This window comes from Watersipora subatra, chromosome 3 (genome assembly GCF_963576615.1).
Source record: "Watersipora subatra chromosome 3, tzWatSuba1.1, whole genome shotgun sequence".
Classification (NCBI taxonomy): domain Eukaryota; kingdom Metazoa; phylum Bryozoa; class Gymnolaemata; order Cheilostomatida; family Watersiporidae; genus Watersipora; species Watersipora subatra.
This window is the reverse complement of record NC_088710.1, coordinates 44,431,316-44,444,418: the sequence shown is the minus strand read 5'-3', so window position 1 is coordinate 44,444,418 and position 13,103 is coordinate 44,431,316. Positions and strand designations below refer to the sequence as shown.

Here is a 13,103-nt window from a genome sequence, read left to right as displayed (position 1 = left end):
ATGTTTATGTTTATATATCATATGTCTATGTTTATATATCATATGTCTATGTTTATATATCATATGTCTATGTTTATATGTCATATGTCTATGTTTATATATCATATGTCTATGTTTGTATATCATATGTCTATGTTTATATATCATATGTCTATGTTTATATATCATATGTCTATGTTTATATATCATATGTTTATGTTTATATATCATATGTCTATGTTTATATATCATATGTCTATGTTTATATATCATACGCCTATGTTTATATACCATATGTTTATGTTTATATATCATATGTCTATGTTTATATATCATATGTCTATGTTTATATATCATATGTCTATGTTTATATATCATATGTCTATGTTTATATATCATATGTTTATGTTTATATATCATATGTCTATGTTTATATATCATATGTCTATGTTTATATATCATAGGTCTATGTTTATATATCATATGTCTATGTTTATATATCATATGTTTATGTTTATATATCATATGTCTATGTTTATATATCATATGTCTATGTTTATATATCATATGTCTATGTTTATATATCATACGCCTATGTTTATATATCATATATTTATGTTTTACTTAAGATTGGTCATCTTATACCCAGCTTGGAATCTTTTTGTCTCCAATGCCAGTTTTTGTTCTTCTAATATCAAAATCAGTGCTGAAAAAACTGACATACTTTTATATTAGTATCAATAGCTGGAATTTTGAATCCTGTCTGTTCACATTTAAAAGCTTTGGCTAAAATCTTCCTACGATTGCTTTTCTTTTAGGCTATCTCTTAAAAATGTGTCTGGTTTATTCTAAAACGTTTTATTGCATTTATTAACAAGCCAGTGATAGAGTAATTACTTAGAGGTTAACTCCAAGTTTATGGACACTAATTGGAATAAAAGAAAGTTCATCATATACTTAATTTTCTGAATACTTATATTATATATTACTTTATCAGCAATGATTTCATTTCAAACACAAAGGTTTCCTTAATTACTCTTTACAATAATTACAAACCAGAAAAGGGCAACAGTCAGCAACTAAAATAAATCGATGGTTTGACACATATTGTTTAAAATACCTTTTTCACTAAGATAATGGATGGTAGGTAGACAATTTGGTAAAGTAGCTAGCAATGATATTTTCAAAACAATTTTTAGATATTGCATGCAATTCGTTCCTATTACTGATTAATCTGATTTTGATAAACTATCACATTTACTCTTTAAATGTACATACGTGTATGTGTTGCAAGCTTAATGCACGTACATGTATGTGTTGCGAGCTTAATGCACGTACATGTATGTGTTGCAAGCTTAATGCACGGACATGTATGTGTTGCAAGCTTAAAGAGTAATTAATAACATATCCTGCCACCACAAATACATGTAGCATCTTAGAGCTATTTGTAAAAAGCTAACAAACACTAGACACAATATACCGTATATGATTTGATTTAATTTTTTAATGGGCTACAATAGTCCAGTTATCAGAAATTATTTATTGTCGTTTACAGCACTTTAGTAAAAATTGGAATACTCACCATTTGGAGAGACTGCGCTGCTTAGTACCTAAAAAAAGAAGCAATAATCTGGTGTAAACCGATGCTCCTGGCTGTTCTACCTGGTGCTAGATACATATGCATACATATACCACAATATCTGTTATCACATGATGCGTGCATATAAAGGTATATTACAAATGATAGCTGAAAGATGGTCAGTTAAGCATTCTATGGACAGTAAGCTACTGTTAATGACTAAAGGTACGGTCACACGTAATGATTTTGTTGTTTATTCTAACTGAAATAACGAAAAACACAGAATTATTCGGTTGAAATTCACAGAAACGTCAGATCTGTGCATGCACACCAAAACCGTTTGCGAAATGTTTTTAATTGGCTAAACCAATTATTAGCAAGCAGGATTCTAGCAGCTTTGGCATTTGGTATAGTCCAAAAAATGTATTACGACACACAATTCCAACCTACGGCATTTTCATGATGGCTGTGATCAACTGTTTGTTTTTTAGCTTTTAAAAGTTTATAATCGCAATTCAACATATTTTGCGCCTGCAACACAACAGAGTAAGACATGGTGAATCTTTTGATATTAAATAATTGTAATGTGAATTTTGTTGCAAGTCAACCTTTAAACATGATTTTAATTGCACTTCATTCCTAGATTTTGAACTCTCAACTATGATTTCACGTTCAATAGATTTCCAAAAAGCACGATGCATAGACAAATGTAGCTATAGAATTTGTGAGAAAAAATTATATGCAGTGAATAGAAAAAAACAGAAAGCACATCATATACTGATAATTTATTCATTGCTGACTTGAAGTCATTAAAGTAAGTTTGACATACTGACTATGCCGTACGAATGAAAGTAAACACTACATTTCCATGACGTGGTTAACATGAGTTTGCATTATCTACCAGTCTAGTGGGCTTGTTTACTCGCAAGTTTTCTATCAAACATTACATGCTTGCGAATGATGGAAACAGCGCAGGCGAATGATGCATGAAAAATTATGCGCAAGCTATTCCATTTTAGGCATTTCCTACACTTCAGTCATTGCTATTGTAAAAGCAAGATAGGAGAGCACCACTATCATATTTGATATAAATGTCCTTAGTATTTTTAACAAACCGTTCAAACCGCTCAAATTGTTTATATAGAAACACTTACTGCTCACTAACTCAATGAGCGCACAACTCCAAATTCGGATCATCTGCCTAATGGAAGTGTAGTGAATGTGAAATTCTTGTGACTATGCAAAGCTAGTTGAAAGTTGAAGTAGTAGAAATCAATAACTTACAATTGTTAGAACAGCAACTCCGAGCAGATAGAGAACTCCTCTTTGATTACCTGCAACAGTTTCCTTAAGAATTATTGGTTCGGTTTTGCTTGCATACATGTATTTATTGTATTTGTACCACTAGCATGCCGTTACCTTTTTTTTAAAATGTACGGAGGTTAGTTGATCTCAGAAAAACAACCAAATTTTCAGTCTAAACAGAGTGGCGCATAGAGGCATCGCTAATGCTAGCCTAAGATTAGTTGAAGAGGAAGTAGTGATATCGAATAGCTCATCCTTTGTACAAGTTTACACAGTAACGATAGTTGACAACTGATTAGATTCATAGTGTGCGCCTTTACTTGGTCTAGCTAGTAACACAAACAATGAATCATGGAGCTGAATAGAAGTGGTAGAGGCTATTGATTATTGAGTTAAGTCGATTCTCAAATGACAACAGAATAAAAAGTTTGCAATGCCGTAAGCTTGGGACAAGAATGAATCACTGCGGCTGACGCCAAAATGCTTGAAAGAGATCAGCTTTGATAAGCTAAAATTTGTTTAGTCGAACGCAGCTACCATGTCGACTTCTGCGAGCAAATAAAGCTTTAACTCTTAACTAGATTGAAAAACGAAAAACGGCAAGATGTGATATAACTTTTTGAGATAACAATTCTATTTAGTTCGTCAAGCATGGTTTTCACTCCATTTGCTTCATGGAAACTTCAGTCGCCTCTAACCAAGTTTAGCTTTTGAGAATTTGCTTTGAAATCCATGATTAATGTAAAACTCCCAATAGACCAGACTTAAAGAGAAGTGATTAAGGTTGCTCAGCAATACCTCAACCAATCAATACAGCGTTGGATTTCAATAAATGCCAAAGGTAGAAGTACGTGCACAAGCCTGACACTTTAACAGTTACTAACTCTTAAATGCTATTGAAAATAACTCCAAAGCTAATAATATTTTTAAAGGTTTACTTGCAACAAAGATCACATTACAGTTACTTGGTATCAAAAGGTTCACCATATCTTACTCTGCTGTGTTGTAGGTGCAAAGTATGTGGAAATGTGATTTCAAGCTCTTAACAGCTCAAAAACGAACAGTTAATTGCAGCCATCACAAAAATGCCGTAGTTTGAAATCTCTTTATTTCGATGACATACTCAACTCGATGTGGTTATTGTTTTGACATGTGATGTTATCACGTGAAATTGAAAGCCAATAAAAAGCTCAATATAAAACGTCTCGTAGCACTAGTTTATAACAAACACTTTGGGTTCTACCGGAAAGCCTGTATCCCATATAGATGCTCGCTACTTTACAGTTTCATTTCAGCCTGGTCTAATCATTTAGTCGTAATCTGATCATGTGACCCATATTTCCTGTCAAATAGTGCAAACAATTTCTGCAGCATTTTTTAGCTATCACAGATGACCAGCAGGCTTGTCATGTTTATCACAGGATGATATGCACTCCTTAGAGCTAAGGTTAAAAATTAAACGATTTTTTACGGTAGGTTTTGAGATATCACTGCTCAAAGTGACAGCATTACAATCATGATGAAATAGATGCGTAAAGACAATAGACATAGTTTTATTGAATGCGTGAAATATATTTGTTAAAAAATATTTTGACGAATGAGGTTGCATGAAAGCGTAAACAGAAACACACCATGTTCAATTACGTCCCTTTTGAGCCGTATTGGAAAGGGATTCCAATCTTCGGCGTTTTCGTGAAGGCTGCAATTAACTGTTCGTTTTTGAGCTTTTAAAAGCTTGCAATCATATTTCCACATATTTTCCATCTACAACACAGCAGAGTAAGACATGGAAAATTTTTTGATACCAAATAGCTGTAAAGTGAATTTTGTTACCAGTCAACCTTTAAGGCTTGCCTTCCCTTTAAAGATAAACTATGCACAAGCCTACAATCGCTGTAGTTTGACAAATACATGTACACTGGTTGCTGCTTGGCAAATTAGTAACATTATGTGACTGCAGTCAAAAATTCTAAACATTTTTAGTTTGTTATTTTAGTTATTAGTTCCAGCAGCTTTTTTAGAAAAAGTCTTATAGAATGTGGCCAAGCGCTAAAGGCATCAAGAAAAAAATTGTTTTTTCATTTTTAGATTTTATAGTAAATTGACTAGTATCTGCGAAGAAGCAATAGTCTTGCTCTCCATTCTTTATTTGAACACATCTATTAATGTGATACATCTATTAATGTAATACATAAGAGAGAAGTTATCACACATCTATTAATGTACATAAGAGAGAAGTTATTAGAACTAGCCTTGCAATCGGTGATACGGCACTCATGAAATACAATAGTGATAGTAATTATGGGAGCACTTAAAATAAACTTGTTATTTGTTATTAATTTATACTTTGTTAAGTATTTATTAGACGAATTTTGGCAATATAACCATCATTAAAATGCTAAGGATCTACACATTGATATTGGATATGAATTGAACTTGGCCTTTTAGCTTGATTTTGGTGTAACACAGCGATATCCGTAAACTATGGCAAAATTTCACTAAAAACTAAGTTTTTACTCAGCAATAAAGCTGTCCAAATTTAACACAGTTTTAGAACGTGTAACTATATAACAATAAATTAGTAGCTTTTGGAGTATTAGTAGTGTCTTTATATTTAGTTAGCCAGCCCTAATTGTTGATCACAAAATAGGATAGACCATATTTTGTGAGAAAGTTGTTGGTATTAGCAATGATATACAGCCCCATATATGTGGATAGATACATGTGGGGGCTGTATATCATTGATATCAGACAAGCTGTCTACAAAACTTGTTTCCCAAGTACGCATAGTATGTAAAAACTGAGATAATATATAAAGGTAGTATTTGCCATAAATGACAATAAAATGAACACCAATTTTAGTTGGTCCCGTAAGTACGATCGCCACAGTAGCCTGATAAGGCTGTAGGTGTTGAAAACGGTATGATACAAAAAAAACTTACGGTACATAGCTGATATAAGTTGATCTCTGAAACAGGATGACACTCCGTCTGTTCTTTTATATCGCTAGCAGTTAGATAATTAAGTCCTATATGAGGATTTATGTTGTAATAAGAAAGGATGGTCATATAACTGCCACTACCTAGTGGCCATTGATTTATGCTTACGCTTCTAGCAACAATGTAAACAAAGGTTGTTTAACTAATAGCCTTAGTGTAGAAGATTGAGAGTAGACAACAACAGGTAACGTAACCATCAGCTATGCAAGTGGTTCATTTTTAGCGGACAATAATGCAAACACTAACCTTAGCATGCGGTTGTCACAACTCACGCCGCAAGTCGAATAAGGCTTTTCACTCAGCCTGGTTTGTAGCAGCAATTACAATTATTCACATTTCTAGAGGACCTTTCTACTACTCATCAGGCCGCAATGTGTCTATAATAATAAATCCTTCCTTTTCATTGTGTGTCTGTCCGTTAGTCTGCACACTCTAGGTATTTCTACATTTTTTTACTGAACTCATCCAGGCCTCCAGATTATGACCCAAACACAAATGGGGCGTTTGGTAGTGTCTAAATTTTCTTTTCTGCTTTACTAGTCAAGTCCCAATGGTACCAGACAGTTTCTCCGCAGGTTTACTTACATTGCATTTACTGAATTAAAATGAATTCCAAACCTTTTGAGCAATTAATGTATGTTTTTAAACAGTTACAGGTATAACAATTGATTGATTTTTAGGTCTACCAACACTCTACAGATTGTATAAGCAGTTTAAAAATAAATTATTATCTATAAAAGAATGCCTCTATTCTAGTTCATGTAGGTGTCACGGATTTATACAAAAAGGTCTTTTTATGTTTACATCGCTTAGTCGGGTTAATAATACAGCTCGTGCAGATGTCTAGTTTGCCATTAAAATTAAAGATTTATTTGCGGTATTTCTGGCAAATAAAAACTGCAAATAAATTTTCTTCTGCTATTTGCCTAAAATATTTGGTTTTAAGACTCAGCTTGATTATTGAGAACCAGTTTTTTAAATACCTACTTGCTGGCTATTCGATTACAAATAAAAGCAATATGTGGTATCACAGGCTTCCTGCTCATGTTCTGTACATAACAGTTCATTTTTTGGGAAACATGTAAAGGTAATTAAGGGTAGCTTTATTTTTGCTAGAAATTGTTTAATTCCATGCGTTCTTTATAAACCTACTAATTAAAAAGTAATCTATTTCCTATGTTTTACATGTATATTCTACAATATCTAAACAGCTAATGTAGTACCACCAAAAATAATATACATTAGAGTTCACCTAATTCAAAGACTGAATGTATTTACCAAGTTGTCTACGTGTATTTAGTAAAGAACTTAGTTTTGTTAACATTAAAAAATAAATTAGATACCAGTTATATTAAATAATATACCATTCTTACTAATAATCCGGGCATTGATATCATTAATTCAAACGTCTGTTTTGCCAAAAAAATTGCTTCTTTATGTCACAGCCGAGTTTGCTTGGCGAGTGTTTTTATTTTCAAAATCTGTTTTGGTTTGCCAGTGATATCATACATGTACATCAGGTTTCTATGTTTTGCCAAAAATGACCTCCTTATGCCGCAGCTTGGAGTTTGACTCACAGATGATTTTGTCTTAAAAACTGGTCAACAGTTTGACTCATATCAAACCTGATGCTAAAAATAAGATATCATAATATTGTAGCTATAAATAGAGGTAATTCTAAATTATATTTGTTTATTTTTAACATTCCTGTTATATGAAGATGAGACATGGACATGTATCGAACTAAAGTGAAGCGGCTGCCTGCATTCAAGAGAAAGCAAATTTTTTGAACTTCGGCTAGAAAATAGAGTAGAGAACACAAAATTACTAGGAAAGAGAGGTCTCCATATATGACGGATCTGTATAGATTGTATGGAAGGCAGCAATAATGCTAAAGCGATGAGACAGCCCTGAAACAACTGAATGAAAGATATTTGAAATTGATAAAACCAAAATATGTCGGACAGTAGCTCAAAATCAACAACAACATGTTGTACTGTGTTTTTATCATAAAGTTTTATAATCTAACTTACTTAATAATATTTAGATCTGAAAAAGAGACACCGTTACTCATTGACATAAACTAGCAATGTATGTTTTACTATAACGCCGACTCAACATAACACTTTCATGCCAGCTGAATGCACAGCAGATATGTTTGAGAGGAAGCTTAGCTCTCGTCGAGTCAGTGTTTATCCCTGTTAGAATTCTAATCGCTTTACTTATTGTCACCAACTCTGCGCAGTTTTGTCATAGCAAGTGGTTGCTTTGCCTAATATATTTTCACAATAAAACTAGTTGTAACAAATATTCCATGAATGAACGTGTCGCAGAAAATGCTGTCTATCATGAAGGATAACTACGCCTTTATATAATATCTTATGGTAGGCTTTGCCCTCCATTGTTCCGCTCGAAGGTTTTTCATCTGTCTGGTCAATGTACTCGAAGGGTGGGACAACTTGGTTAGTCTTGGCTAGTCCAGCTGGCTTTGGCTATTGCTCGGCTGACTTCTCTCAAAATAAACATTAAATGCAAAGCATTTGATAAAAATAAGCATAGAATTTAAATATAAAAATTCCTAAAAAATTTAATTGATGATTTAAAGGCACTTCCTATGATAACTTAAAGGGCCAGTCAGCATTCATGCAATAAATTCTTCTTATGTGTAGCATTGTTAAAAATTCTTTTAGGTTTAATTTATAAGTGTGCACACTGACCCTGGTCAATTACTATATTTTTCAGAACTGTGGAAGCGAGTAGGAGTCGAGCAAGTAAGTTCAAGCAAAGAATTCTATTTACAACCAAAAATGTAGATTTGAGAAATCAATCAGCTCTCACAACCCTCTATTAAAGCCTAGTAATAGTATTTACTTTACTTATTTGGTTAAGAATCAAAAATTGACTGTCAGTTTAATAAATTATTTAAAACAAAAGACTATTTAAACTAAAAATATTGATACAGAGTCATCAGTTCTTACTTTCCACAACTTTGTTTGCTCACAGTTCTCACTGTTTACAGCTCTTACTGCCCACAGGGGTCACTACCCACAGCTCTTACTGCCCACAGTTCTCACTACCCACAGCTCTTACTACCCACAGGAGTTACTACCTACAGCTCTTATTGCCCACAGTTCTTACTACCCACAGCTCTCACTGCCCACAGTTCTCACCTCCCACAGCTCTTACTACCCACAGTTCTCACTACCCACAGCTCTTACTGCCCATAGAGGTCACTACCCACAGTGCATACTGCACACAGGGGTCACTACCCACAGTGCATACTGCCCACAGGGGTCATTACCCACAGCTCTTACTGCCCACAACCGGTCACTATTTACAGCTCTTACTGTCTACAGCTCCCACCTTCCACAGCTTTTACTGCTCAAAGTGGTTATAACCTACAGGGTTTTACTGTCCACAACTCTTACTGCCCACTGCTCTCACTGCCCACAGCTCTAACAGTTCTTACTGCCTACAGCTTATACTGCTCTGAGTTCTCTTGTCAAAGTAATAACGTTAAAATGCTAAATATTTTACTCAACAGGATTACAGATGAAATCATAAAAACATCTGCTCATAACTGTAAGCAAATTTTACCCAAATAAGTTGCATATCATTCCATTTGGATCTGAACCAAAAGCTCCGCTTGTTCACTTTAACTTGTCAACCAGCCCAAAGCCTTAGAAATGCGCAGTAAGTTTTATTATCTCACTCAATATATCAGAAATAATTCGTTCCTTTAAAGCAATATTAGTTCAGTGTTATGAGTATTATGCGTTGGTAAATGTATCTATGAAATGAAGGTAAGAGTTTCGTATTGATATTGAATTTGATAACTTTTACGTAAATATGAACTTGTCTGGTATTTTGGTTGTTGAAAAGAAGCCGATAGGCAAACAATGGTTGGCTTACATACTTACCAACAGAGCTGCTCTCAAATCATGGTGATTTGAATATTCGAATATTTGAATATTTGAAACAAATCATATTGTACTGATTTGACACAAATGGTGATTTGATTCAATTTGAAAAGTTTTGGAAGTAACTTGATTTGATTTGAAGTTTTAGGCTGATTTGAAGACTTGATTAAAAAAATAAATCAAATCACATCGCTATCGATAGCCTTGTCTTCTGTAACCGATCGAAACATTTTTACGACATTTGCGAAGTTAGCCCAAACTTTGGCAAGAAAGGCGCACCATCGATATTGAAGCTAAGCAACCGCGTATGTGTCCCTCTACAGAAAAAAGAAAAAGACCATGTGTCGTGTGTGTAAAAGAAATCAACATGAGCAGCTCTGGTAAGTTGTGGAAAAGGCATGTTTGTAGTTGTGGTGCTGGCATTGAATACTTTGATGTCAATTATTTGATTGCTAGAAATTGGGTGTGACTATCCCACTCTAACCTCACAGTCACTAGTCAAAATAAAAATTACTTGTGCTGTGCCGACGGCATGATTGAATGAATAGAGTATTATAATATATAATATTCTATACAATACTATTCCATGCCGCGGACTTATTCAATATTCACAGTAATGACAAAGTTCATGAATATAAATATGCATTATATTATAATTGGGTAGAGTTTAATTAATAAAATAAATTAAAATTTTATTTGTTATATCAAATTTATTAGAATAATATTAAATAAAATTTTGATTTAATTTATTATTTTAAATTATAAATGAATAGCGTAACAATAACATTTTATCCAAGAAAGTATAATAAATGCAATAATTATATATCATACATACATGTAGTTTTAACATTACCATTTATGTATACATTATTATTATATAATTAATTATATTATATGTATACTAATATAATTAATAATAATTTATACACAGTCACTTACTTACTAAGTGAAGTATAATACTTAAAACGGGATTTCGATTAAAAAGGACGATGTACAGAAAAAGGAAGTCACATGCACTCAGCAAATACAAATATGTGATAATGAAGATATGTTTGCTGATTTTTTGAATTGAGCTCATTTAGCTAGTACAAGTAACCTGGATTCAGTAAATCAGGAGATTGAAAAGTATATGGCGAAAAGCAGATCTTCTTGTAACACTCTAAGCTATTGGCAAAGTGAGACACAGTTACTGAGGCTTAGCAAGCTGGTGCTGAAGGTCCTTTCAGTACCAGCTTCATCAGCTCTCATAGAACGGGTTTTTAGTAAAAGTGGCTTCATCATGAGGCCACACAGGAGCTCCTTGACATCTGAAAACTTGCGCAAGCTAGTTTTTCTAAAATGCAACAAGTGTATTTAAGTAAATGTGTTAATATTATGTACATGTAACTGTTAATTATAGGCTCAATGCTTAGTTTCGTTTCTTTCAAGTTCATGCCTCAGTAACTGTGTTTCACTTGCCAATATTTTCAGGTTTTATCTTATATTTGTATCTTATATTTTGTAACTTTAAAAAAGTATCTAAAGATTTTTTTTTACATTTGTACATTCTTGCTTAAAAGCTTCAATAAAAGCAAAGTCACAGCCATGACCATAAACTGTTACATAACCCTCCACTCATTCATTGATGTATCGAGCCAATGGTATGATATGCTCTGCAATGATGTTTTAACATACCTCGTAGAACAGAGAACAAAACCGTATCTAGTGATGAATTTAGCATACATAATACATATATAGTAGTACAGAGATACAGCTATACTATTCCTATCCATAAAACCCGAAACGAGCAGGGGGGCAAACCCCTACCCTTTTCCCCTGGTTCAAGTTCTATGGATAGGAGCACAGGCTACGCCCCTACAGATATACTGTAGATTGATCATACACAGAGAGAAAAAAATGATTGTAATTTGATTTACCCAGGCTTAAGATTTAATAATATGTTGATAATGATTTAAAAATCACTGTTACTCATAACACATACCCATACTGATTGAATAATGATTTGATAACGATGATAAATGGCAAATTAATCAAGAGCTGGAGTAAATAGTGAGTCTATCCTACATTCAACTGGCAACTCAAACTTCAATCACAACTGATCATTCTTAAATCAGTGAAGCAAAATGAAAAAATCAATCATATGACACTGAAGATTGATTTGATAATGATCACTAATTAATTGTTGACAGTCGTGATAATCAAAATTCAATCACATACTTCCTCATAAATCTGTTTTAAATCATTGTTGAAATAATCAAACTTGAGACAGTTGCCATTTATTATTGATTCCACAATCCACAGCAGTTTAGACCAATAGTTGTTCCCACTTACATTTGGTTACACATATCCCTACCACTACCTATACTACTATTAGTGCTGCTACTACTACTATTACTACTACTACTACTACTACTACTACTACTGCTACTACTACTACTGCTACTACTACTACTACTACTACTACTACTACTATTACTACTACTACTACTACTACTACTACTACTACTAGTGCTACTACTGCTACTACACAATGAAATTCTATCCCCCAATAATAAATGAATCAACCACTCCCTGGTCCACCTCTTGTCGGTACTCATTTTGTTACATGTCAGAGTTAGCCAGGGTCTTTGGGTGGGTGAGCCAGACCCTGGCCATGTCACAGAGATCCCCAACCACAGCAATACTTCTGAATATTTTGATTTGAATGCCAAATAGTCTCATAGCCAAGTCCCAGCCAAGTTAAAGTTAGGGTGAACAGCCGCACAAAACATCCGTTCAATGTCCAGCAAGAAGCGCGTTGGACAACTTGCAGTAAGTCAGTAAGCGCGTTCTGGCTCTGGGTGAGTGTCCAGGTATTTGCTTACAATCAATAGTCAACAGCTATAAAACCCAGACAAGGTAGATGAAACCTGCACTATTTATGCAATGGTTGATATCTTGTTTATATTGAGCTTATTTATGTTAGTCAAGCACAATGTCAATTATGAGTTGTGTTGCCTTAATAAAAAATAATCAGTGAGCAAATAAATCCTAATGTCACCTATGATCAGACTGACCGTGGCATACGCTGAGCGGTAGTTACGAACTTGTGTTACGAACTTGATATAACAGCACTTCATTTTCCACTCACTCAAGCACACCTTCACTTATTGTCTGATTAACAGATATTTCATTGTGAGGACAACTTATTTTGGCCTATCTGATAGTATGGTGACAAACAAGAGTGGCAATCATTCTGCTTGGAGACCTGGAGCATTGCTAAGTACCCAAATTTAGCACTTCACTTGCAAAAATGATTCCAGTTGATGTAGAGAGACAAGT

The 13,103-nt window shown here is 33.8% G+C and overlaps 1 protein-coding gene across 1 annotated transcript in view; it reads right to left on the bottom strand.

Annotated features, from left to right (window-relative positions):
• Positions 1-12,503, bottom strand: part of LOC137390628 (sortilin-related receptor-like) — a 34,562-nt gene extending 22,059 nt beyond the window's left edge. The window contains exons 1-2 of the mRNA XM_068076953.1: positions 12,388-12,503; positions 10,973-11,115 (exon numbers count right to left, since the gene is read on the bottom strand). Of these exons, the coding sequence (XP_067933054.1) occupies positions 10,973-11,115; positions 12,388-12,503 (259 nt within the window). The remainder of the gene's footprint in view (positions 1-10,972; positions 11,116-12,387) is intronic.
• Between the last annotated feature and the right edge of the window lie 600 nt (positions 12,504-13,103).